The 27,255-nt window shown below is 49.4% G+C and overlaps 1 protein-coding gene across 1 annotated transcript in view; it reads right to left on the bottom strand.

Annotated features, from left to right (window-relative positions):
• ATP10A (ATPase phospholipid transporting 10A (putative)) overlaps positions 1 to 27,255 on the bottom strand; it is a 257,523-nt gene that overhangs the window by 38,087 nt on the left and 192,181 nt on the right. The window contains 9 exon segments of the mRNA XM_053582015.1: positions 486 to 612; positions 706 to 809; positions 6,154 to 6,730; positions 9,039 to 9,233; positions 11,532 to 11,749; positions 14,916 to 15,168; positions 16,790 to 16,920; positions 17,823 to 17,954; positions 18,279 to 18,385. Coding sequence (XP_053437990.1) covers positions 486 to 612; positions 706 to 809; positions 6,154 to 6,730; positions 9,039 to 9,233; positions 11,532 to 11,749; positions 14,916 to 15,168; positions 16,790 to 16,920; positions 17,823 to 17,954; positions 18,279 to 18,385 — 1,844 coding nt within the window.

The raw sequence follows: 27,255 nt of genomic DNA on the forward strand, positions 1-27,255 counted from the left end.
TCCCAGGTCTTTTTGGCGTCCACATGTCTTTATTACACCTAGTGTATGTTATGTTATTATTAATAAATATAAACTAGACTTTATATAAGGTATGTAGCTATAGATACATAGGAATCGCAACACCTTAGCACAGAAAATGAGGCCAGGTGAGTGATAGCCCTTCTGGGTTAAGGTGAACCTCCCAGGAGGGAGGATCCTTGTAGCAGGATCTGATGATGGCAGCCCGCTCAGAAGCAAGTGCACCCTCCAAACTGGCTCCTGTGTAGAGCACGTATACTCTCACTCCAAAAATTTAACAGTTGAGTAGGGCGCCAGCCCCACATACCAGAGGTGGCAGGTTTAAACCTGGCCCCGGCCAAAAACTGCGATAACAAAAAAAATTTAACAGGTGGCTCAATGAATACAAAATCAATTAAATATTTAATTCAGGGCAGCTCTCGGAACTCAACCCTGCTCCACAGGACACACACTCGCAAGCTCATTACCCAGCAGGTGCAGGTTGGTCTCCAGGCGAATGGCAGACTGGAAGAGGAGTTCCTCGCGGTTGTCCACAGAAGATTCTGCTTCTAGGTGGCTTTGCAACCAGCAGGCATACTCCTCTTTGCTCAGAACCTAAGTGAGACACAGGGTGAGGGCCGTGCCAGGTGTTCCACACTGCTGTGGAGGCCGCCAGCAGCTGTCCCTGGCAGAGGTGGCGCCACTCACCCTCTTGGCGATACACAAGGTACGCAGGCCTTCCACTGCATACAGGTTGAGGAAATTCTGGGTCTTGCTGCGGATCTTTTTTTGATGTCTTCCTCTGGCATCATCTGGGTTGGAGCACAAGCAGAGACACAGGTTAAGAACGGCAGCCCCCACAGAACGGCCCCCCAGCCCCACAGTGGTCTCGTGTCTATTTCATCCCTTGCAAATAGCACACACATTTTCATTTGGAGTTCAAAATAAAAATTAGCTGTTTTTTTTTTTTTTAATAAAGGAACCTCATCAAAAGGCACGTTTGTGGCTGTTTCTAACATGTTTGTTAAAATGAGAAGCTCGCAGAAACGAAAACCTCATGGAAAGCCACCTGGTGGCCTCTCATCCCACCTCTTACGTGGAGATGTGTGCGTTCTTCTCGTTAATGAAAAATCGTCCATAACAGTAAGAGAAGTTTCTATACTCAGAACATAATTCACTAGCGATTTTGCCAGATAAAATCAATGACATCTGAATACAGAATAAAGTAGTCTCTTACTAAGAAAATTTATCTGAAATTCAAATTTAACCGAATACCCTGTTTTGTTAGCTAATCTGGAAACCTCTCTGGTCAGTCAAGAGGCTGACAGAGCCTTCAAGCAGGTGATGATTTGTTCTTGCAGATGAAAAGTCTGACTCTTTCACATACAAAGCAGATACACAGTGCATGTGTGGCATTAAAATGTCATGAGAAGAGAATTAGAAAAAAACTGTCAGAAAAGTGGCCTGAAACACACTGTCAGTGGGATTACAAACTAATACAGCCTCTCTGGAAAGAAGTATGGAGAATTCTCAAAGAACTAAGAAAGATCTTGATCACACAATCCCATCACTAGGTATGTACCCAGAAGAATAAAAATCATTTTCCCATAAAGACATTTGCACTAGAATGTTTATCATAGTTCAATTCACAATCATCAAAATGTGGAATAAACCCAAGTGCCCACCAACCCAGGAATGGATGAACAGGCTTTGGTATATGTATGCCATGGAATATGGCATAAAAAAGACAGAGACTTTACATCTTTTGTATTAACTTGGAGTGCAACACATTCTTCTTAGTAAAGAATCATAAGAATGGAGAAGCAAGAATCCAGTGTACTCAATAATAACATGCAAACAGTAGATGAGCAACTACATGCCCACACAAGAAAAGAACACAATTAAATTCAAGTGGGGGGAGGGGGGAGAAGGAAGGGGATTGGTGTGTGCTCACCTAATGGGCAAAATGGAGGAGGAGGAGGAGGGAAAGGAAGAAAAAAGGAAGGAGAAAGAAGAAAGTATCTCTGTCGTCTATGGGAGAGGGGAGTGCAGGGCTGTGATGCTGAGATTAACCAAGATGGGCAACCCTCAGGACCCTGGGCAGCCTGGATGAGGGTGGACACTGGGTGTTTCAGTGTGGGGCCATCTGCACTGGGGCTGGGGATAGGGAGCACCTGGCCCTGCTACCGGCACCTCCGCACACACAGGTGCCACTCTGGTGAGTCCTTGCTCCTCAGTCTTGGGTGACTTCTCCTTCACAGATACCTGTTATAACCATGGCTGGGCTGTCACTACAGGAAACAAGACTCTGTGGTTGATGGGACTGGTTCCTTCTGAGTGCCTAGATGGGCCTACATACTCATGGGGGTACAGGTGGGCAAAAGGAACTCAAGCTCCACAAAGACCATCACTGAGGAGCTGGGGGATCCTAAGGAGACGGTATTGGGGAGCTAGCTTGTGGACCCCAGAGGGATCCAGTCAGCCTAGTTCTCCTGTGCTTGCTGGGGGGAAGCTGGTGGCTGCTGGTTTCAGGCTAAAGGCAGACAGACCTCACACTGCATTTTAGGTGATGCTCATACAACATCAGCCCGTTCTTTCTGATACTGAACAGCAAGCCAGGCCCTCTGCGGTAAAGGGAAGAATTTCCTCTGACCTTGGCTCCTTAGGTAAGGAGCAACACCACACACCGAGGTAGGACCAGTGCTGCTCAGCACCTCGGCTGCTTGGCCCAGATGGCACCGAGGGGTCTGGGCTGAAGGACCCCGAGGCCACATCTGGGTCCTAGAGGGGTTGGTGGCACAGTATCAGACAGAGATTGCTCCTGTCATGGTCTGTAAAGATGACTTGCATGCCCCCTGGCCCACGGCCCAATAGGGCTGAGACAGCTGCGCCTGCCAGCTGGCTGCCCTTGGAGTCCCCATCAGGAGGCCACTGACAGTAACAGTGACAGCCCATGGGGCAGCCCTCAAAGGGAGGAGGGCTTTGAAATTGCCCCAAGTGATTACACTTTACAAATGATATTTCCCCAATATAGAGCCTGAGCTTGTTAAGATGATAAACTAAGAAGGTAACTTCTTGCTTGTACATGGATGTGTTCCTTCCAGGAAAGTTAGTTTACTGAGCTCCTGAGTAGCAGCAGTGATCCAGTGGGCTGCACAGTGGACCATGGTCAATGTCTCCACGCTGGGCAAGGCAGAGCAGCCTCAGGTTCACGCCTTGAAGGCCACACAAGGCAGCCAACCCCATCAAACCACAGCCAAGTCCATGTTAATGAAGGGATCTACAGATGTCGTGTGCCAAGGTCATATCAGGCACTGTGCTTCGGGCTTGTATGGGAGCTTCCTCTGAGGATGGCACTGTGATTTCCTTTGCTGATAGGACACTGAGGCATAAAGAGTGAGTGACTTGTTCAGAGTCACCCAGCCCATAAGTGAAGACCTGGGATTGGGACAGAGGTCTGTGGTTAGCAGGTGGGATATAGCCCCTGGCTTTCTCCCTAGCACCACACTGCTTCTTGGCAGGGCAGGTAAAACATGGCCACATTCTGCTAATGCAACACGGTCACGTCCACCATTGGTTTAGCCAACTCCTGCCCCTTCTGTTGAAAGGGTTGTGGCCGTGTTGAAGAGAGATGTCAGATTAACTCTAAAGATGGATGCTTGTGTGCCCTTCTCCATGTGATCACCTGCACACAGGTAGAGAGGTTGGGCCACAGTGCTCTGCCTCCTAGGCACAGAGAATCACCTGTAACAAGCCTGGCACCACACACCCTGCCACTCACAAAGTAAAGTTGAATAATTTGTGTGTAAGGAAAGGGTATCCCTGGGTGGGGGCTCCAGGGCCATTCTATAGCCCTTCTCTTGGGAAACCACTGGGGTCTCTGTAGTTCCCAAATCTTAACTTGGCTAGTGTTGACACGTAGAACTTCTCAATCCAAACCTGACTTTGCTTACAAAGTCCCAGAAAAAGGTAGAGACCAACACAAACAGCTGATCTTTATGGCAAGGTCAGCACCTGGCCTTTCTGTGATGCAAGAGATCTGAGGCTGTTCTCTCACATCCACCATTATCAAGGTATGAGTAGATTCCCTCCCTGACACCCATAGCAAAGCCAGGCTGAGGCTGTAGGCTGGGTGGAGGGGGCTGCAAGGCTCCCTGACTGTGGCCTTGAGATCAATTCTGAGTCAGAGAAGGAGGGTGACATGGATCACCCAGTAATGGCCATCAGGTGCCTTCCTGCCCTGAAGGTGCTGAGCAAGAATCCTAGGGCACCCTCAGGAGCTGATGGAGGCCAGCCCCTGCCTGCCAGCTGGCCAACAATCAGGTGGGCTCTGACTCCTGAGCCCATCCCCTGTAATGGTCTTCCCACTCTGGCACATTATGAGAGAAGCAGGGACAGAATAGTGAGTAGTCCATGATGCCAAATTTGTTCAATTTAAAGACATTCGGCTTTCTGGGACAGCCTTAGTATTTAGGAGGGGAGGGAAGGAAGTGTTCAGATGGTTTTCTTTTAGGATATGATAGTATTAGTGAGGGTTATGACAAGAGTTTGTGTTTTGTCTGTACTGTTCATATTTTCTACTTATGTGGTTAAGTAAATAAACAAAAAACCCATTGCAAGCAAAGGACAAGTGTGGCAGCTGCCCCAGCCTCCTCAGTTGCTCCTGGTTCCTCATGGCTCGGCAGGGCTCCCCACTTTCTCTGGAGGATAGAATGTGCCTCTCCTGCCATCTGTGTTGCCCTGGCATGTGAGATGTGACCCACTGTGTGCCTGATTGTCTGAAGCACACTGTCTTCAATGCAAGGCCTTGAGATAGGACAGTGAGATCTCCGCAGTAGAATGAAATCTGCTAGGGGGGATTGCTCTGACGTAGTAGCCGGTTAGCTCAGTTGGTTCGAGTGTGGTGCCCTATTCATATTTTCGTGTGGATGTTGACAAGAATCCCATTTCGGAATGCAGAAGCCTCCTGGAATGCTAACTCAGTCCATGAACAAGAGTCTGTGCCGACTCCAGGACAGAACCACCTTAGGGTGACAGAAAGGCAAAACTTGGCCAGTGTTGGCTGTGGTGATAGGTCATCCAAACTGTGCTTGGGGGCAAGTTGACGAATGTAGCTCAGCTGCCTTTTGAAGGTCACATCTCTGTGACAGGACACAGGTTTCCTGTCTACAGAGGTCCTCCTATGCACTCCTCTTTGAGAGTCTGGTCCCGTCCTGGGGCACCCAGATACAGTGCGGCAGGCAGGGGAGCTGGCTGCTACCCCACCTCCTCCTAGCCCCAGTCACCAGGGGTGAGCCTGCACTCCACCCTGTGTTCAGGATGGGGCAGTGACTGCCACCGCCCTTCTACTCCCAGGCCCCAGAAACAGTCTAGTTGGAAAGGAGTGTGAGCTCTGTCACTGATTCAGGTTCTGGCCCTGTACCTGTACATCCCAAACCCTGTTTAGACCTGAAAGCTAAGTGGACTCACGTGTGAGAGACCCACAGAGGCTACTTGGCTTCAAGTCAGGACAGGGGGCAAAAGGACCCAGCCAGCAGCTCCTACTTCCTGGGCCTTCTCTGGGGCCTGGACCACACAACCACCCCAGGTCCACAGGGCAGGAAGGAACTTTCCAGAAACGCTAGTCTAAAAATTCTCAACCTTCACCGTTCAGATTTAAAACCCTGTGCTCCCCAGGCCCCGCTGTTCTGGGTAAGGAGTGTCTAGGAGCTGAAGTGCCAGAACGCATTCTAGTCTAAACCCTTCCAGCAAGAAAACAGTAATCCGGAGACAGCAGCAACTAACTCTCTGACTGGCTCTGTTTTAGAGAAGGGATGAACAGGCCGAGCACGGTAGCTCACATCTGTAATCCCAGTATCTGTGAGGCCAAGGCAGGTGGATTGCTTGAGCTCAGGAGTTTGAGACCAGCCTGACCAAGAGCAAGACCCTGTCTCTACTACAAAAATGGGAAAACTGAGGCCAAGAGGATCACTTGAGCCTAAGAGTTTGAGGTTGCTATGAGCTATAACGACTCCATTGTGCTCTACCCAGAGTGACAGAGTAAGATTCTGTCTCAAAAAAAAGCAGAAACAAACAAATAAAAGGATGAATGAAAATTACCTTACCCAAGTGAAGGGACCCCCTCTGGGGCTGGGGCACAGGAGGCAGGGCTCCTACCTGAGCTGCAGGGCAGCAGGAGGTCCATGACCACGGAGTCGGCCCCCTTGGTGTAGACACTGATCTCATCAGTGAGTGGGTGCCGGATCACCACTGACATCCTCTTGCGGATGGAGTCGAAGCCCAGCGTGTGCAGGAGCTCAAAGGTGAGCCGGCCCAGGTGGGGCAGCTCCACGGACACCTGGTCGTGCAGGCGATCCACCAGTGTGCAGTGGTAGGCCCTGGCTGCGTATACCAGCGCTGCCTCATCAGGGCTCTCGGCTTCATACCGCAGCTCCAGCTCCTCCGGCTTCAGCTTGGGCTCCTGCTCCGGGGGAGGCTCTGTGACCCAGCCATCGGCTTGGCTGCCATAGCCGTTGGTGGCAACGGCCGGGGTGGGTGGGCCCAGCCTCTCGTCCAGCCTGAGAAGTGTGCTGTCGCTGGAAAGGTTGGACAGGAAGCTCGGTTTGTGGTTGGACTTGCAAGTGGATAGACTCCCGATGCTGCTGCAGCCTGCGGTCAGGCGGCTGGGTGTGAACCTGCGGAGGAAGTCTTCTATGGTCTTCACCGGGGACTTCAGCTCAAACCTCACCCTCACCTGCAAGCCGATAGTCAGAAGACAGGGGAGGGAATCGTTGTGTCCCCCAGAAGCCCCACCCTGGTTCCCACAGGACACTCCAGGTGCTTGGTAGGATAACGGCCTTGACTTCCCCACTGGGGGCTCAGAACATCCGCTCCCCATTTCCCAGATTGTGGCAAGCACTAAAATTGCACCCAGAGATAGCACTTTCTTCCGTGAGACCACCCTTTGGCCTCATCCATTTCCCCTAATGAAGGTTATGCAATATTCTTCCAGAATGTGATTGCCAGGCCCCACCCCAGGGATCTGATGTATGCTGAGGAATGTGTGGCTGGTGGTAGCCTGTAGGCTTCAGGGCTGTCTCCTCACTATAGTGGCCCTTTGCTTTGCATCAAAACCTCACAGGAGTGGGCTCACCATTGTCTGGTATAAACCTGGACATTTTGGCTTCTTCTAATTAAAAAGCTACCTAACAGAAGGCCAGTTTATACATGCCTTGGAATTATGTCCATAAAAAAATTTAAATACAGGCAGTCCCCAGGGTATAAATGAGATAGGTTTTGTAGGTTTGGTCTTAAGTCAAATTTGTATGTAAGTTGGAACAGGTACATTTATCTATTACCTGTAATTGCCTCCATTCAGAAGTGCCAGTTGTCCATTAGTTGGTTGTTTGTAACTCAGGGACTGCCTGTATACAAATCACATTCCCAAACCCCAAAGAGATCTTCCTAAGCACATTTAAATACACAGACAGATCCAGGATCCAAATCATTAAAAAATATTTTAACAATCACAGTAAGAAAAGAAATAAAATTTATATAAATTTATACACATACATATACTTGTTAAAGTTTCAAAAAGTTCGATGATGGAGCAATGCAGCATACTTTTCTTAAAGAACAAATGTTGAAACAACTGAAAACCTGAGTTACGTTTATTCTTAAGTCATTGTGTTTTTGCCCATGTGTATAAAGTTGTGAATTATAGGCTGGGCACAGGGGCTTACAGTGGCTCAAGCCTGTAATCGTAGCACTTTGGGAGGATGAGGCAAGTGGATCGCCTGAGCTCAGGAGCCAGCTCTACACCCCATCTCGAAAAATAGCCAGGCATCGTGGCGGGCACCTGTAGTCCCAGCTATTTGGGAGGCTGAGGGAAGAGAATCACCTGAGCCCAAGAGTTTGAGGTGATGCCACGGCACTGTATTAGAGGCAACAGAGACTCTGTCTTGAAAAAATAAAATAAAGTTGTGAATTACAATAGCAGTCTCAAGAAAAATCAGGCATTTGGTAAAGCAAGGTGCAAAGAACCAGATGTTGATGCCCTACAATTGCTTCATCTTTGGCCCCATAACATAGACTTTCAATGCACCACACATCGATGTGGGGCACAGCAGCCACATCACAAACCCAGCTGGCTCTAAATGCCTTTGTAGGTGGAGCTTGCCAGTAAGTGGGGGGACAGCAATGTATCCAGAGACTTGTTCATCTGCAGCCTGAGGTCAAAGTACGGGTGACCTTTAGTACGGGCACGCCTCAGCGATATTGGGGGCCTCTCTCACTTACTCAGTAACTGTGACATTGCTTACTGCAGGCCAGAAGGGCTGCACTGTGGGGTCGGGGGGAGCCCAGAGGTCAGAGGAGGGACTCTGAGGCAGCTAAGGGATGATCTTTGGCAGGAAGCTGCTCTGGCCCCCGGCTGGCTGGCGGCACAGACCTGTGGTCTCTGAGTGGCTGGACTTGACCACCTGGGATCCCCTGGGCTCACCAAGGAATCAGCAGGATGGTGCGGCAGGAGAGAGAGCATGGGTGGGGGGTATGGGAGCTGCTGCCAGACACACTGACACAACAGAGGTAGCACAGACCACCTTGTTCACCCCATGTCACCCGTCGACAGCTCGTGGCCCGGGAGCACGGAAGGTGGGGAGGCAGGCACACAGCACACACCAGCCCTGGGATGCCTTCCTGTTTTAACTTTTCAAAGCTGCCTGGCTCCACACACTCATCCACACCCAATGCAGGACTTTCTGAGAGGTACCGGGGTGACACAGGTACCTTCACACACACAGCCTTTCCTCTCCTTACAGAGAATATGTTAAGCCCAAACCTCCCTGGGTACTCTTTCCTCCACCCTAAATAACCCTTGATTGATTCTTGGTCACTTTTGGAGGACAAGGTTAAATGTATCTTAACATCAGGATACATCTGCTGAGCCACACTGGGCTCCGAACCCTCTCTGTAAATCCTCGTCACCTTGAGATGACTGACCCCAGGGGCACTGCAGGGAAGGCTCGGGTGCTGTGGGTTTCCAGGGACACTCCAGAACTTGCCTTTTGTCGCGGCTGATCTGGGGACGTGACAACTACTGTGTTGCAGACAGTAAGCGCGATGAAGAAGTCGAAAACATCAGACAGCTCTGGCGGGAGGTGGGCCAGCGGGTGCTTCTGGTGCTGGGCCAGGGACAGGCACCTGTCACACTCACTCACCTTCTCAAGCAGCTTTGGGTCGGGAGTGATGTCTTTCTCCTGAGAAGCAGAGAGGCCAGCAGTTGGTGAGCATAACCCAGTGAAGTGCCAAGCATCCTGGCACTTGACTATTTAAGGCCACCCTAATTTTAGCATAAGCTGTAAACAGAACATCTCACAGGAATATATACCATGTTATAACTGTACGTTATTTATAATTCTAGTTGTATAAAAATATATAACTTACATATGAAAAATGCATATATTCTTATTATGTATAACAAAAGTTACATGTTCTTTAAAATAACATATCTTGGAATATCTTCCTATAAAAGAACATGTGTTACTCTAGAAAAATTTAAAAAATCTGCACCACCCCACCCCACCCTAGGAAATAATATCTACTTTTGAAAATGGTGCTGCATTTCCTCCGAGTCCTTTTTCTCTACGTTTAAATTTTACATAATCAAAGTATTTTATATACATATTGGCAATGTCAATTTCCCCCCCAAACTATTATTCTCTGAACTTTTTCTTTTGAGACAGAGTCTCACTCTGTCACCCCAGGTAGAGTGCCATGGTGTCCTAGCACACAGCACCCTCAAACTCCTATGCTCAAGTGAGCCTGTTGCCTCAGTCTCCTGAATAGCTGGGGCTATAGGCACCTGCAACAATGCCCTACTAGTTTTTTAGAGATGGGATCTCGCTCTTGCTCAGGCTGGTCTTGAACTCCTGAGCTCAAGGGATACAACTGCCTTGGCCTCCCAGAGTGCTGGGTTTGCAGGTGTGAGCCACCATGCCCAGCTATTGTCTGAACCTTTTCCAGGATTTCAAGAATTAGTTGAAAACACATTTTTTTTTGACATCGTATGTACCACAATTTGTTTGATCATCCATTTATCATTGGATATTTAAATTTCCTTCACTGCTTCGCTGATGTGAGCAACACACAGATTAACTTCCATGTGTATCAATCTCCGAGTTAAGCATTGCTAATTGCGAAAGTCTGAATACTTCAGATATTCTTGATAGGTATTGAAAAATGCTGTCAGGAACATTTGGTCCCTGGTCATTTCACTCCTGCCAAGTGTGAGGGCTCCCCACTCCCAGGGACCCTGTACAAACCACTGATCGGGGCCCACACTTCCAGATCACTCTGAAACGGCAGCTTGTCTGCCAGTTTAGAAGGACATAAACAAACAAAACCACCATAAAGTGAGCAAATGGGTCTTTCCCTCTATTCTTAAAATGTTTCAGAAGTGGGGCAGCACCTGTGGCTCAGTGGGTAGGGTGCTGGCCCCATATACTGAGGGTGGTGGGTTCAAACCCAGCCCCAGCCCCAGCCAAATTGCAACAAAAAATAGCTGGGCATTATGGTGGGCACCTGTAGTCCCAGCTACTTGGGAGGCTGAGGCAAGAGAATCACCTAAGCCCAGAGGTTGCTGTGGAGGTTGCTGTGAGCTGTGAACCCATGGCACTCTACCGAGAGAGAGATATAGTGAGACTCTGTCTTTAAAAAAATTTTTTTTTCAGAAGTGAAAAGGTCTTTTGGAGGCCATTACTCACTTCTGGAAATTTCCCTGCCTGATGCTGGTGGTTCATGAGTGCCGGGGTAGCTGACAAGCAAAGGAGAAAGGAGTTGTACTAGATTTGGGGTCATCTACTTGCAACTTTTTTGAGGGGAACTGGCTTTGCTTTTTCCCAATTGTCATATTGTTCTGATGATGTTTTATTCATCTCATTGGGCAGGAGGGGCTTCCTCTCCATCTGGGAGGCTCTGTGGCCTCACCCAGCCTCATAGGCTGTGGCAAAGGGGCCTTATCAGTGTTTTGAAAAAATACTAAAGTGCAGAGAGGTGTTGGCCAGAAAAGCTTCTGCTAGTTGAGCAGAGCCAAATCACCAACCATTCGTGTATTTGTATGATTCAATATAGACACTTTTTAGGGGTTTTGGGGAGAGAGGTTGTTTTTGTTTTTGTTTGTTTTTTTGAAACCGCCTTACTCTGGTGCACTGGGTAGAGTACTATGGCATCATAGCTCACAGCAACCTCAAACTCCTGAGCTTAAGTGATTCTCTTGCCTCAGCTGCCCGTGTAGTTGGGACTGTAGGCGTGTACTACCACACCAGGCTAATTTTTCTTATTTTTAGTAGAGATGGGGTCTCATTCTTATTCAGGCTGGTCTTGAATTCCTGAGCTCAAGCAATCCTCCCACCTTTGGCTCCCAGTGCTAGAATTACAAGTGTGAGCCACCGTGCCCAACCTCAATATAGATACCTTGAACGAACTGGGGGAAATGACAACAGGGTAGGAAGGTGGCAATGCTGGCTAAGCTGGGCGTGCAGACCCTGTGCACTCACCATGGGGCTGCTGAAGGCCGTGCGCTTGGACAGTATGTTGACTCTCTTGGCCTCAGCCCGGTTGCCTGTGCGCCAGTGGGATTTCACGCTCTGGGGTCTATGTGTCATCCGAACACTCTGGTGGCTCCCAATGCTGCCTCGCTGGGACGCTAAGCCCCCTCTGGGCACCACCTCCTCTTCCTCTGAGTCGGCCTCCTGGTACCTGGCCAGACGCTGGGCTGCAAGGAGAGGGACATGGGCTGAGACACTGTATAGCAGGCTGGGAACAGTGAACCGATTCAGGTTGTCTGAGGTCCCTAGAGGTTCTGGCAGGCCTCCCTGGAGCACTTCCCACCCTTGCTCTCCAAGGACAAGGCACAGTGAAGGAACATTCTCACTTATCTGCACCCTTAGTCAACCTGAGGACTGATATTGTCAATCCCATTTCACAGAAGACCAAGTCTCATCTCAGAAAACTTAAGGAGCTTGCTAAGGTCATACTACGCGTGGGCAGGGTATTCGGGGCAGCCAGGTGTGCAAGAGAGCAGGGGGCAGGTGGCCTACAAGAAGACAGGGTAGATGGTGAAGGCCTGGCCTACACACTGAGTCCCAAGGATCTACCCACCGCCCCAGGCGTCTCGGCTCCACCTGCTTCCCTGGGGCCTTCCAATTGCATAGATGACAGTGCCCATGCAGTCCCAGCCACCATGCTCAGGGCCATGTGTGTGTCAGGCAATCTGCTCCCAGCCCTTGTCCAGGTGATGCACTGTAGCAGAGGGAGGCTCACAGTACCCCTAGACAGCACAGCAGGGTGCGGAGCCAGGGCTGGACAGAGTTGCAGAGCTCCAATGAGGAGGATCCTGACTGCAATGCTACGCTTGAGTTTTCAGGGGGCGCTGCTGAGCAATGCCCCACGGCCAGGTGGAGGTGCCTGTGCTTGGTTTCTTGCTAACCAAATGCTCTGAATGAATTTTCCTGAATTTGTCCAGGTAGGACAGCTTGTTTCATCAGGGATGAGCAACAAGGAAGCCATTCGTGAAGCACATTCATTCCAAGCAAGTGCTCAGTCACAACTGGAAGGTCAGAAAGAAGGCAACCAACACCAGGGGCCCACTGAGAGGCGCGAGAATACGGTGCCCCTGGAGCCGGCCAGCCATGTGGGCCAGGCCTTTACACGGAACATCTCTTAACAGACCTTCCTTTGGACATGAGAAGGGGACTCACCAGCTCACCCAAGCAAGGCTGGGTACTTGCTACCACCAGGTCCTATGCAGGGAACAAAACTTCTCCCAAACACTTTACCAGCTCTCAGATGACTTAAGGACCAGTTTACTGGGCAGCAAGAAGTGCAAAGCCTGGACAGGTGACTATATCAGCATGAGCGTAAGGAGCTCGGATTCAGTGTCTACGAAGGCCACCAGCTCTTACCACCCTGCCCCGGCAGAGGTCACGGATGTCAAGGCTCAATGCAGTCTTCCCTACTCTTCCTAGAAGGGGCAGGGATGAGGCTGGGGCTCTTGCTGACGTGTGGCTGGTCTAAAGCAGTTTCTGACCAGCAGTGGCCTCGGATGCCTTTGATGTCCTCAGAAAAGATGAGACCCATGGAGGGCTATGTCCAGCCCTGAGCATATACGGTCAGCCGGCTCCAGGTCACCCGGAGAGGTCACTCCAGGTCTCCATGGCCAGTTGTGAGCTGTGGTCAGTGCTCAGAGCCCACCTGGTGAGACCTGGAGAGGCCAGATCACCGAATTAACTGGCTGAAGACGCTCTCTGCCCTGGGTGCCTGTTAACCACTGATCCAGGATTTCTTTAAAACACACCACTGAGATGCACAGTGGCTTCACTTCTTGAGCAGAAATGCTCTTCTGTGTCTCTGGAGATGATGGAACCCTCTGGATTTATGGGAAGCATTGGACAATGGTCAAAATCTTTCTGTAACCTTAGGATTCTGCCCCAGAGAACCTCAGGTTCCGACTTTATATTATTATCTTTAAAGCTTATTATTTCTGAAAAATCACAATTGTATAAAGTGATGGGGTGTTTTGGTGTGTGGTATTTTGATATATTTATACAATGTGGCATCATTCAGGAAAGCTAAGCAACATATTAACTACCTCACTTGTGTATACTTTTTATGGTGTGACACTTGATATTTATGCAGTTATTTTGAAATATATAATATACTATTGCTGGCTACAGTGACCCCATGTGCAACAGATCTCAAAACCTACTGCTTATGCCTATCTGACTATGGGTCCCAACTTCTAAAGGCTGCTGCAGAGCTGACTGCCCAGGTCTCTGACTCCTTTACAACTCTGCTGAGTTTTTCTTTCAAGAAGAGCACACAAATGACCTATCTGCACCAAGTTTAGCAGCTACAGAAGGGGAAAGGGAGGGGGGAGAAGGGATGACAGCAGGAGAGTGGAAGAGGGAGGATGGTGAGCGGATACAATACCAACACTGACAGTCTAGTTTGGGTGGCAAATATAACATTACACAGAGTGGGTAAGTTCCTGTGTCGCTGTTTAATATGGCTGTTTTAATTTTATAAGGAAGAAGATAGTGGAGATCACAATAATTCTTGCTTTTATATAATTCATGAATTTTTTCAACAGATACTTCCCACCAAATCCCTCTAAAGGACAGCTACCTATAACTTCCCGTTTGCTGACCCCTCCTCCCCTATTTTATGTCTTTTTTTTTTTTTGACAGTCTTTGTTGCATGGGGTGGGGGAGGTCCCCTTACATACCACCCCTCCTAGAGGAGGTCAGAGGTGGCTGGCTGCAGTCTCACCATTGGCTCCCGAAGATGGGGGCTCCTCTGAGCCTTCAGGGAGGAAGGAGGCCGCAAAAGGCAATGAGATAAGGAGGGGAGAAGTGGGAGGCAGGACCACCTAAATAATCGGAAGCTAGCCCATTCATTTCTTTCCAGCTCCCAGGGACACAGTGCTCCCAGGGAAAGAATACAGCACAAATTACTCAATACCCTTCTGAGAATTTCTGGCTGACTGACAGGAAGATGGCTGGGTGACAAGAGAAACACCTCTTTGCCTGTTGGAGAGGAAGAGTAAAGCAGCCAGCTGCCTCAGAAGTGATCCCCTGTCCTGGAGGCCTTGCCTGGCTACTTGTTTGCCTGGCAGAAGATGAGGGCTTAAGATGCCCTTTGTGCCAACACTGCAGAGAGCAGAGTGTCAGCAGTATGCAATGCCTTTCTATAAATAGCACCGGCTTCAAGCTCCTGAGCAGCTCTGACAGCCTGTCTTTATGCTTCTCTGAAAAAGAGCAATCCTGAAACTTATGGAGAACATGTGTGCATATGTGTGCGTGTGTGTGTCCACGTGCAGCTCTAGATGTACCAGTTTTCTAGCCCAGCCCATTCTGGAAGCCCTCCACACCCAGACTCACCATTTGCATCATGAGAATATTCCACGCCAGACACGGTGCATCTCCGGAAAACCATCTTATTCTCAGTTAAGGTGCCCGTTTTGTCGGAGAAGATGTACTGGATCTGCCCCAAGTCCTCCGTGATGTTCAGGGCACGGCACTGCAGCTGTGAGTCTGTTTCCTCGTCGTACAGCTCCATGTCCTGGTTAATGAAGTACACTTGGCACACCTTCACGATCTCAATGGACACGTACAAGGAAATCGGGATCAAAACCTGAAAGACACGCGGGACACGGGATGCCAGACTGTGAGGACCAGGGACCTGGGGAGGGAGTCCACGCTACTTAAGTGCAAATGACTGCACCACAAACACATAGGGACCATACTGTACCTTTAAAAGCTTAAATAGGTTGGTTTAGAGTCAATATTGGAAAAGTATGAGAGTACTGGCAAAGAGTTTAAACCTAGGACAGCCTAGGGTGCGACTGCAGCACGGAAATCCACTGTGGTGTCTGGGAGTGTGGTGACCATGGCCTGGACAGAGGCAAGCATTTTCGTGCTACTAATTTGTGCTTGAGAAAAGCTAGGAAAGGAAAGAGAGAAAAGAGAAAAAAAACAACACAGCACAGTCAGAATCCTCTTACACAAGGCTACCAGGCCCCAGGGGGGACACATGATGCCCGGGCCTTTCCTGGGCTGCGAGTACAGGACTGTCTGTTTCCCACAGACACAACCCCACAGTTCAGCGGGTAGCCACCAATGCAAAGGGCCATCTTTTTCTCGGGTGCTGCTTCTGTGTTGGAAGAACAATTTCTGTGATCTCATCCAATGCAGGCAAAGGGAAGAAGGCTTTGAGAAAAACATTCACGTTAAGCCTTCCTAATTTAAGAACAATTTCCTAGAAATTAATATTTGCTTGTTTATTTTTGTAGAGTAACAGAATTATTTGCGGGTTCAGAACATCATGAGATGCCAGACCAGCTGGCTTCTCCTGGGAATATACCTATGTTAATGGAACACCAACTATAGTCCTAACTCGAGGTTTGGATGAAATTTTGCATCTACAAAAAAAAACTAATTTGGAAAGCTGAGCAAGGCTGTTTCCTGTTGTATGAGGCACATATGTAAAGAGACAGCAGAGCTTCTCTCCTCGGTGAAGGGGAAGCAAATGTCCCCTGGTCACACTGTGTCCTCAAGCTCAGCAGTAACCCTCACTGCGCTTCTCACCTTTTGGAACTCTGGGACCTCCCCCAAACTCGAACACATTCTTTGGGGCATAGATTCTCAGTTACCGAGTGGGAGTTGTTGGGGAGGTCTATGAATTAATTAAAAGAGTAGCAATAATAAGCAATGCCTGTAAATGCAACATGATGCCTTGAACTGAGCCTCAGACAGAAGAAAGCACACAGAGGCTAGTGGAGTGCCGAATGAAGAAGTCTGCAGTTTAACTCAGAGCTAAACACGAAGTTGGTTTCTAAGTTCCCACGATATACCACAATAACGTTAACACGTTCACATTTGGGGAAACTGGGTGAGGGGCAGATGGGAAGTCTCTGTACCAGGCTTTGCAACTTCTCTCTAATTCTCAAAGTTATACCAAGATAAAATTTATTAAAAAAAAAGTAACTGAGAGGAAAAACAACAAAACAAAAACGGAGACCCAAAGCAAACCCTCAGAGCAGAAGAACCTTAACAACAGCAAAGGAGAATTTTAACTTGAAAATCACCCAGAGAAAGACCTTATAGATAAATTAGGTAGAAAAATCAAAAGCAAAATTTCAGGCAGATAGCTCTGTGGTCCTCAATTTATAGAAAATCCTCAGCAGAGTGTGATGACTTTTTAAGTTCTCTTCAGAAAAGTAAAGGAATTGCAGTGTGACACATAGCATTGTTACCTGCAGAACTATTATCATTGTCAAAAAGGAGTAAACCGCAGCTGTGACTGGGGATAAAGAGCTTCCGTCAGACTCGGGGACGTCAAATAATGATTTCTTCTCTTGATACCGCCACACCCACAATCCATGTCCTGCAGTAATGTTCAAAGAAAAACAGGGTTCATCCAACAGAGAGATAAGAACACTGCTAGTGTAAATTAAAGCATGACCTGGCACCAGCACAGCTGAGTTTATTAGCCTGCCTTGCTGGGTCAAAGGGCAAGAGCATGACGCTCTTGGCAGCCACGATCACACAGCGGGAAGCAGCTGGGACTCGGACTCTCCCTCACACCAAGGGTTACCTATTGTTGGTGCTAAATGCCACCAAGTGATGCATTGTAATCCCAACTGTAGGAATTACATGTGTGCGGGCAGGTGACAGCGTGAAGCCCTCAGAAAGGAATTTCCTTCCCAAGATATGCAAACACAACCAGTAGGCTCTGGGCACTCTCCTTCTTGGAGATTCAGAATTCATGTATTGGGACTCTGGAAAGCCAATGGCAGTACAAATATGTAATCAACCGGGCCCCACACCTATCCGATCACAGAAGCCTTTTTCATGTCCTGCACACCTGTGTTGAACATGCATAGACTTTTTATTCCTTGTCATCATTCCCTAAATAATACAGTATCACAACTAGTGTTTACATCATAGTAGGTACGGCAAATAATGCAGAGATGGCCTAAGGACTAGGGGAGGATGTGCATGGTTTATATTGAAATGCCATACTATTTTATATAAGCGGCTTGAGCATTTGTGGATTTTGGTATCGTCAAGGGTTTTGGAATCAATACCCCCAACCCTGGATACACAGGGATGGCTGTCGTCTGCCACAGTCAGTCACCTGGGCGTCTCCACGAGGCCAGGGTGATGCAAACAGCTCTTGGGTTCGAGTCAGTGAAAAATGTTTTAGCTGTAGAGTGCTGGGCCTGAGCACGTCTGGGCGCCCACCACATTGGCCTGACTGTTCGGGATCCGTCTAGGAAAACTTACCAACCGCTGAAAACAGAGACATACAAACGAGGAGAAGGACACACCAGAGCACATCGCAGTTCATCTGCCTCTCAAGCTGGCTGCGCTTGTAACGAGGCCCACTGTTGTTCAGCAGGGCCTTGGTTTCGTGTCCTGGGAGGGAGGACAGAGGGAAGTGGTGAACCAATGCCCGGGAGCCAAGAGATGCACCACACTGACCGCGTGTGAATTACTACACTGCCACCCAAGATGCAGGGTGTAAAACTAACCTTCCATATGGAAGAACCTTGGAGAAACGAATGGACAAAAAACACGCGAACACGCCTTGGGAGAACACTTTTGGCTGAGGTATTATCTGAAGAATCATTGTTAGTTTTCCAAATGTTCTACATGGGTTTGTTACTCTTATAATCAGAAAAAAACGAGGGAGAGATGTGCAGGAGTGCCAAGCTGTCCCGGCGAGGTATCCATGCCCACCTGCATAGATGACGATGCCGGCGACCGCCTCGGTGTTCCTGATGGTGCACCCCCGAAGCAGCAAGTTTTCTTTGTGGAGTCCAGCCTTCTTCCCATTATCGTATATGCTGTGAAGGAACGGCTGGCATCAGGCACCAGGCTGAGCCTCCTGTCTTCAGCAGCCCTGCCCGATGCACAGAAGCTTGGGGAAGCCCAGGGGCCAGACCTCCTCCAAGAGTGGGTGGCTGTCCCAGCAGGTCTCTGCAGGAGCTGGGACAGGTGCTGACTAGTAACTTGGACACCTGAAGCAGCTCAAGAGCCTGATGTCTGTTTACTTTGCAGATGGCTTGTTTTCACTCCAGGGACTGACACTGCAAACCCCCGATGTGGGACAGAGTTGGGAAGCTGGCCAGGGAGGGCCCCCTTGGGGTCTCAGCACAGAAAAAGCTCCTCCTCATCAGTACCTCAAGTTGTCACACAAATACAAGTATCTGTTTTGTACGAAGGGGGGTGGTTTTAGCAACACTTTTGCATATCCTTTTTTCTTATAAAAAGTCATAAGGTCATTAGAAATATTAACATTTTTAACTTGAAATGTGCTAAATTTTCTGAGACAATTTTATAAATGTTTTCACTAATGTTTAGAGTCAGAGGGATAGTCTGAGGGTCTGAGGTTAAGGCCCCCCTCCCCACTGCTAACAAATGATCCATGCCAGCCAGGGCAGGCCTGTGCTAGGGCTACACTGCCCTAGACCAAGCCCCTGAGGCTTGATGTCATAGGTTGCAAGGGATGGTTCCCCTGGATGCTTCTGGAACTACAGTAGCAGCCCAATTTAATGCATCCTAGGTAATGACATCAAGAGGGGTCTCCCAAGGGGCCACCTTTCTGCACCCTCAGTGAGCTGTCCTTGTCACATACTACCTAGCACACACCCACAGACCAAATGCCTCCTCTGGTTCTCAGCAGCTCACCAGGCATCAGTCACCCCTGTAGGATTTTCCCTCTTCTATGGCAATGTCTCCCCAGGGGGATAAATGTCCCAGGGAAGAAGAGAAGGCAGGCACTGAAGGCAAGACTGAAATGCACACGGGTAGGATGCACTTTCTACAAGGCTGTTACTCCCCACACAGCAACAGTACTTCTACAGAGCAAACGAATGCAAAGGGCTATTCAACCAACACTGCGTCAACAGCCCCCTTTGTAGTTCCAAGACAGTGAGTTTGCTTTAAAGAAAGCTTTAAGGCAGAAAACCTCAGTGCCAGCTAAAACATCAAGAGCCTGGTGTGGATCATATGTGGTTACATACAAAACCCTGCTCTGTGCTTCTGCAGTGAGGACGCCCAGCACATGTCTTCTGGGGATAGCTCTCCAGGAGCAGTAAGACAAAGGCGTGATTGCTCCGGGACAGCAGAAATAATGAATTATCCCAAAGAGATAAACTCAATGGAAACAAGAAAAGTATTTCACATGAAGTGTTCTGTGATGTGACATACACTCTGTAACAACTTCAGTTCTTTCTAATCAGCCCAGGCCAAGCAGAACAGCACCAGCAGGTGAATTGGCCCAGGTCAGGACCATGGCTGGAAGGATGGCAGAGTGGACATGAACAGACAGGGACGCACTCCTGAGCAAATGGCCCCCACATCAGAGAGGGAAGGGAGGCTGGAGGCCACCTCAGACTTGAGAGAGGAACAGGCCAGGCCAGGGGCAGAGGGGGCCCAGGCCCAGCAGGCGAGAGGCTTGACTCCAGGAAAACACCCATGGGAGTGTGAGCCCTCCAGATTGTGCTCATGCTTTTGTGTTATGGGCTGAACCAAGTCCCCTGAGTTCTTATGTTGCAGCACTAACCCCCAGAACCTCAGAATGTTCCCTCACTGGGAGACTAGGTCTTTAAAGAGGTGACTTAGTTAAAGTGAGGCCATTAGAGTGGCCCCTAATCCAACATGACTGGTGTCCTTATAAAAAGAGGAGATGAGGACGCAGACACACACAGAGGGCTGACCACATGAAGACACAGGGAAAGGATGGTCTGGAAGCCCAGGAGAGAGGCCCCAGGAGGCCCACTGAGGTCAGATGTCTGGCCTCCAGAATTGTAAGACCTTCAACTTCTGTAGGCAATGCTGCCCAGGCTGCGGTGGGACTGTTTTGGCAGCCCCAGCAGTTGCATACGCCCCGCACCCTCTGCCATCAGAGGGAAAGCCTGCCCCCTTGGACTGCCCTGTGTCTTGACTCATCAAACCAATCTCTTCCAGATCAAGTGTCTAGAGGCAAAACTGGGTGAGAGGACTGTCTGGTGACCACATCTACTGTCCACTGCAGGCTTCCTTGGGAAATGTCAGACTTTGGCTGATGGATGTCCTGCCAAGCTTTTCTTTCTCAGATGTCACATCTTCCTGACCACCCTTGCTGATGGTTAAAGGCCTCGTCTATTGGAGTCCCAGCACACAGAGAGGTGAGTGCCAACCACTGCTGACAGGGATGGAAACCCACCGGCCCAAACACAGGAGTGCAGGGCTGAAGTGCTTGGGGTGTCTCCCCTAAGGCCATGGTCATGGCACCCAAGTCCAGGAAACTTGGAGAGATTCCTTCCCCAGCTCATGTTACCTGCAGCACCAAGGGTTGGCCCTCTGCCTGCTGTACCTTGCGTGGTGGCTCCATTCTGGCCCTGGGTACCTAGGCCAGAAACCTGGGTGCCCATGATGCCCCATGGTTTTCACACCCAGCCCTCCCCATGCACCTGCTCATCTGTTTCCTAACCCATGGTCCCTTCACCATCTCCATACAGTGCCTCCCCAATTCAGGCTTCCACATTTCTCCCATGGAGCCCACCTCACACCTTTGTGACCTCAAAACCAGCAGCCTGGGTGGTGTCTCGGCAGTGGTGTCTCGGCATGCGCGGTGAATGCCACACTGTCCAGGAGCATCTTTGAGTGCTCCTTACCCCTCCAGCTTGACAGGCTCTGTGTACTCTGCAACCCCTTCCCCCTCCGGGGCAGGCTGGGCCAGGTTCCACTGTTATCAGGGAGGGTCTCAGTGCCCAGCTCCCAGGCCCTCCCGTCAGGAGACTGCAGCGGTCTCCTCTGCTTCCCTGTCTCTACTTCCACACACAGGGCCCCCATCTTGCTGCACTTTGCACCCAACACCAGCCTCGGTCCTCGCCCTCAGCTCCAGCTGGGTCCATCCAGTGCAGGACTGGGCCAGCATGAGAGGGAGCCCTGGCTTGCTGTGCCCCTTCACCAGGGCTGTGAGTCTCTCCCGGTGATGTCCTTGAGGATCCCCAGGGGCTACTTCTTCCCACCGGACATCCTAGTGGTGACAGCTCAGCTGTCACTAACTCAGAACCTGCTCTATCCTGCCAGAGTCCCCTAAATGCCACCCACTCCTGCAGAAATGCACTCTTGGCAAAGAACCTCCCTCCATGAATACAAATCTGAGTGCTGGATTTGTCTCTCGAGGAGACCCTGACTGAAGTAGGTGGGAAACAAGGAATGACACATAATTGATAGATAATTCCTTCCACTGCCAAATTCTGAGCAGGATATTTATAATAATAAGTTGCTCACGTATTTGTTTACCTAATGGAAATAAGTGCGGAAATCACTAAACTGTGAGTTTTGTGCTGATGCTCAATCTTCTTGAGATGTGAATTTATCAATTAAGGTGCCAAGATAAAATGAAAATAGTTCAGTTTTAAATTGATGTGGCTACAGTTCACCTAGTGCCTGGTCACTGGCAGTGAGGACATTCCAGACACCCCAAAGCTCTCTCCAGACACCAGGTGGATGGTGATGGGGACAGTGACAGCTCCATTATTAGCAATGGCTCTGCTGCTATTACTAATGATGATCTCTGGAGATGTCACCTTTCAGGGCAGGGAGGCTGCCCCAAGAAGCACACCATGGTCTCCCGGTAGCAGGGGCAGTCATGCCAGCCCCACACGGTCACATGCGGCTCCCCAGCACACAGGAAGGAAGGCTCGCAACCCTGCTGGGGGGGGTGGGGGTGGGACAAGGACAGAGCCATGTGAGAGTGTAAGGACCAAGTTAACTCCATTTTTTAAAAACTAACTTCATCTTGTCCCTCAGCCTTCATTTTGCAGTTGCATACCAAAGGCGTTAGGCAACCTGCTTCCTCCCCCGTCCCCTGTCCTTGCCCCATGATCCATGCCCTTGCACAACGTCTGCTCCGAGCGATAACAACACTCTCCCAGACACCCAAGGACAAATACTGCTTAGTCCCCTAGACCCCTATCAGCTCACCCCAGCGGCTCACCTCACACCCGTTCCCTTTTCTTTCCTTTCTGTACCCTTAAAAACCTCGCTCCTTTTCGAGATCGGGGCTTCTCTGCTCTCCTGCTGCACCAGGACCAGAAAGTCCAGGCTCGAGCTTGTAAATAAACAACCTCTTGCTTTTGCATTGGACTTGGTCTCTGGGTGATTTATTTGGGGATCCCATGACTTGGGCACAACAAGAGGAGGGTGACTACACTTGTATCTGACAAAATAGACTGTCCCAAAAACTGCCCGAAGAGACAAAAAAGGTGATTATATAATGGAAAAGGGTCAACTCAACAGGATGATGTAACCACTGTAAATACACACACATCCAGCATCAAAGTACCTACATAGGTATACAGAGCAGACACAGAGGGAGAAACAGGGGAATTCCATGTGAAATGGAATTTTACATCAGATGGCTGACCAGCAAACCTTTCTGCTAGGGGAAAGTGCAAAAGTTCAACTCATTCTTGGCTTCAAGGATCACTTGAAAGTATGGCATGATGTTGGCTGTGCACAGGGAGCAGAGGCAGCATGAGCCAGGTCTCATTTATGGGGCCTCTCCAGGCTGCAAGGCCTCACGCAGGGCTAAGCCCAGAGCCTGGGACGACCGAAGGGGGTGGAACATGTGTTATTCCTAGTGCCTGACATTGAGGATTTCACTGGGGCTTAACTATGGGATTGTTTCAAAGATGATAGAGCATTACAGTGCACTTGACCTGCTGATGAACTGCTGGGCACTTGGGTCCATTCTACATTTTTGCAATTGTGAATCACACTGCAATAAACATTTAGGTGTAGGTGTCATTTTGATAAAATTATTTCTTTTCCTTTCGGTGAATACCCAGTAGGGGGATTGCTGGATCGAATGGTAGGTTTACTTTTAGTTCTTTGAGGATCCCCTGTACTGTTTTCCACAGACTGTTGCCCTCTCTTGTAGTCCCATCAACAGGACATAACCATTCCTTTCTCTTGCCTCCACACAAACTTTTACTGTTTTTGGACTTTTTAATAAAAACCATTCTAAGAGGGATATGTGGTATCTCATTGTGGTTTTAATTTGCGTATCCTTGATGGTTAGTAATGTAGAGCATTTTTCATATTTATTGGCATTTGTCTATCTTCTTTTGGAAAGTCTTTTTTTTTCAAAACTGTTTTTAATCATCTAACCAGACTAGAACTCCAGACACACCCTGGTCCTATGCAAGACAAAGAATGTTGAGTGTGGACCTTTGATACTTTCTTCAGTTGACAGAAGACGTGCAACATGGGAACTGCCAACCAGACAAAGTCTGTGACAGAGTTTGTTCTCTTGGGCCTCTCTGCCCACCCAAAGCTGGAGAAAATGTTCTTTGTGCTCATCCTGTTGATGTACTTGGTGGTCTTGCTGGGCAATGAGGTCCTCATCCTGGTGATCATCCTGGACTCCCGCCTACACACGCTCATGTACTTCTTTCTGGGGAACCTGTCCTTTCTGGACATCTGCTATACAAGCTCCTCAGTCCCTCTCATCCTTGACAACTTCCTGACCCCATGAAAATCATCTCCTTCTCAGCCTGTGCTGTGCAAATGGCACTCTCCTTTGCCATGGCAGGGACAGAGTGCTTCCTCCTGGGCATGATGGCGTTTGATCACTATGTGGCCATCTGCACCCCCCCTTAAGTACCCTGTGGTCATTAGCAAGGCTGCTTATGTGCCTATGGCTGCTGGTTCCTGTGTGACTGGAACTGCTGCCTCCATGGTTCAAACATCCCTTGTGATGAGGCTGCCATTCTGTGGGGACGACGTCATCAACCACTTTACCTGTGAGATCCTGGCTGTCCTGAAGTTGGCCTGTACTGACATCTCTGTCAATATAATCAGCATGGGGGTGAAAATGTGATCTTCCTAGTAATCCCAGTCCTGTTCATCTCTTTCTCCTATGTGTTCACGGTTTTTTGCACGTTTTTTCATGGGGCTGTTTTTTTTTTGTTGCTGATTTGCTTGAGTTCTGGATATTAGTCCTTTAGGATATACTATATCTAGGATATACTAAATTTTGTAAATATTTTACTCAGCCATAAAAAAGGATGAATTAGGCCTTTTGCAAAAAATGTGGGTGGAAGTGGAAATCATTATCCTAAGTGAACTACCTCAAGAATGGAAAAACAAACACCACATGTAACTGTTACTGAGGGAACTAATGGATGAGCACAAGTGTAAAGAGAGACAAGTAAAACCCGGAGGCAATTGAGCAGGGGGAGGGGACAACAGGAGAGGGCTGAACACCTACCCAATGGGTAGGATGAATAATTTCAGTGATGGGCACATTATAGCTGACTCAGTGGTTACAAAAGCGATCCATGTGATTAAAAACTTACACCAGCTTAATACCAGTATTTTGAAATTGAAAAAAGAATAAAATACACATTATTTTAACGTATTTTTTTTCGAATGGCTTGAGATATATTTCATACTCCATACTATTCATCATTTAAAGTGTACAGTTCAGTGTGGTTTTTTTTTTTTTTCCCCAGCATAGTCAGTTGTACAACTGCCATCCCCAGCTAATTGGAGCACATTTTCTTTTTTTTTCTTTTTTGGTTTTTGGCTGGGGCTGGGTTTGAACCCACCACCTCCGGCATATGGGACCAGCGCCCTATTCCTTGAGCCACAGGCGCCGCCCTGGAGCACATTTTCAAAGGAAACCTGACACCCACTGGCAGTCACCCTCTATTCCTGCCTCACTCCCCACCCCAACAAACCCTTTTCTATCCCCAGAGATATTCCTATTCAACAAATCTCACACTGAGACTAACGCTGCCTCTTGTATGACAAGTTCTCATCCATGTCATATTTCACACCCATCCTTTCACTTCAATCTGCAAGGTTGACAGGGCAGCCAATGTCACCCCCAGAATCAGGAGAAGACTGAAACTCAGAAATGCAGGATAACTTTCCTAAGGCCACCTGCTCCAGGAAGCGAAGAGCCTGCATTCAGCCTTGGGTCTTTTTGCTATAAAGTCAAGCTTTGTTCTGCTCTCCAAATGCAAATGGCTAAGGTTTCAGGTTTAGACTCGCTGGTCCAAAAAGGGGAAAAACTTGCTGGCAGTCCTGGACTTCCTGGCACAAATGAGGTTCATTGCCAGCAACTGCCTCCTGGAGGCTGATGGGGCGCCCTAAGAAGAAGGGCGGAAGGAGCAAACCAGCAAACCAGAACTGGCTCCACAGAGATCCACTTTCAGAGCTCAGAGCACAGACCTACCACCCTGGCTAGTGCCCTGCCCTGATTATCAGGACCAGTGTTGGGGAGAGCCTATCTTCTTCTTTGCCTGGGACTGGCAGGAATAAGGAACTCAGTGTGACCAGGCCCTACCCTAGGGAGCACCCCTGCCTGAGGGAGCATCTCTAACTGAGAGAGCACTCTTGCACCAGGGAGCACCCCGTCCCGAGAGAGCATTCCTGTCAGAAGAAACACTCCCTACCAGAGGGAGCTCTGTGAGGTGAGGCTGCCCAGCTCCTCTCAGCCTGACTGGGGCAAGGCTTCTCAGTCTGGCTGCAGCCCCGAGTCAGCAGGAACTGTTTAGACACTCCTGCTGGGTGACCTTCTCCACCTCCAGAGATCCCACCAGAGTCAATCTGGCTGGGAGGGGGCCTGTCCACACCCTGACAATCCCAGGGCAAATCCATAACACCCCACCTGGTGGAGAGGGTCAGTCACAGTTAAAGGAGGTGTGCAGAGGCTTGACCTGGCAGTGCCCAAGTGGGTCTGGATGGTATCCCGGCCTGGGCTCTAGGGGACCGTCAGGCTGGGATGGCTGGGTGGAGCAAGCATGACAAGGGCAGACAGCAGAGCAGGAGAGGGGTCCATGCAGGACAGTGCTGCCCTTGCTGTGCTTCTTTCTTGGGCACCATGCCAATGAGGACACCCACACTGGGAGCATTTCCTGGCACATCCATCAGAAAAGCCAAGTTGGCCTGGCTGGCTGCAGGCAGAATGGTATCCACTTGGGAGTTCACTCGAGGAGCCCACCTTCCATAGCACCCAGGGAAGCACAGTAGGCCCGGGGTGCTGGGCCAGCAGAGGGACGGGTATGGGCACTGGGGTTGAGACAACGCCGACAGTGAACACTTCCCTCTGCACTGAGGTCACCTCAACATGTGCCTGAGGCCCCCAACAACCTGGCCTTCTGTTACTTTCTCTCTTCCTAACAAGTGTCCTTCCTCTTTGTGAGGCCTCCATCTCTTGCCCTCCCACTCCAGCTGCGCTTCTAGAAAGAGTGAGGGAACAGTATAATGCCTCCAGCTCCTTCCTGCAAGCTGGACCCCACTCCTGACTCATCTGTGCTGGCAGCGTGGTGGCACCCCCCTTAGGTTCTGTGGAACCCCCTCCCTCAGCGTCACCAATGTCATGCTATGCCTCCACCGCCAGGCACTGCCCAGACCAGCAATCCCACTACACCAGGGTGGCTGCTCCTGCTGCTGAGACGGCTTTGTCTTCACTCCTTTTCTCCCATCTCACACCTCTGTCCCTGTGGCCTCTCTTCCCTGATTTCATGCATACCCCTGAGGCAAGGGGCCTCAGATCTGCACATCCCGCTCCCCTCTCCCCCATGAATTCCTGACCCATGTATTTGTGCCGTCAGCTGGGTCACCCCACTTGGCAGCTCCTCAAATTCTGGAAACCTCAAGGCCCAGGTTCCTTCCTCCTGTAGCTGCTCCTGACTTGAACGCTGAAGAC

This window comes from Nycticebus coucang, chromosome 2, assembly GCF_027406575.1.
Source record: "Nycticebus coucang isolate mNycCou1 chromosome 2, mNycCou1.pri, whole genome shotgun sequence".
Classification (NCBI taxonomy): domain Eukaryota; kingdom Metazoa; phylum Chordata; class Mammalia; order Primates; family Lorisidae; genus Nycticebus; species Nycticebus coucang.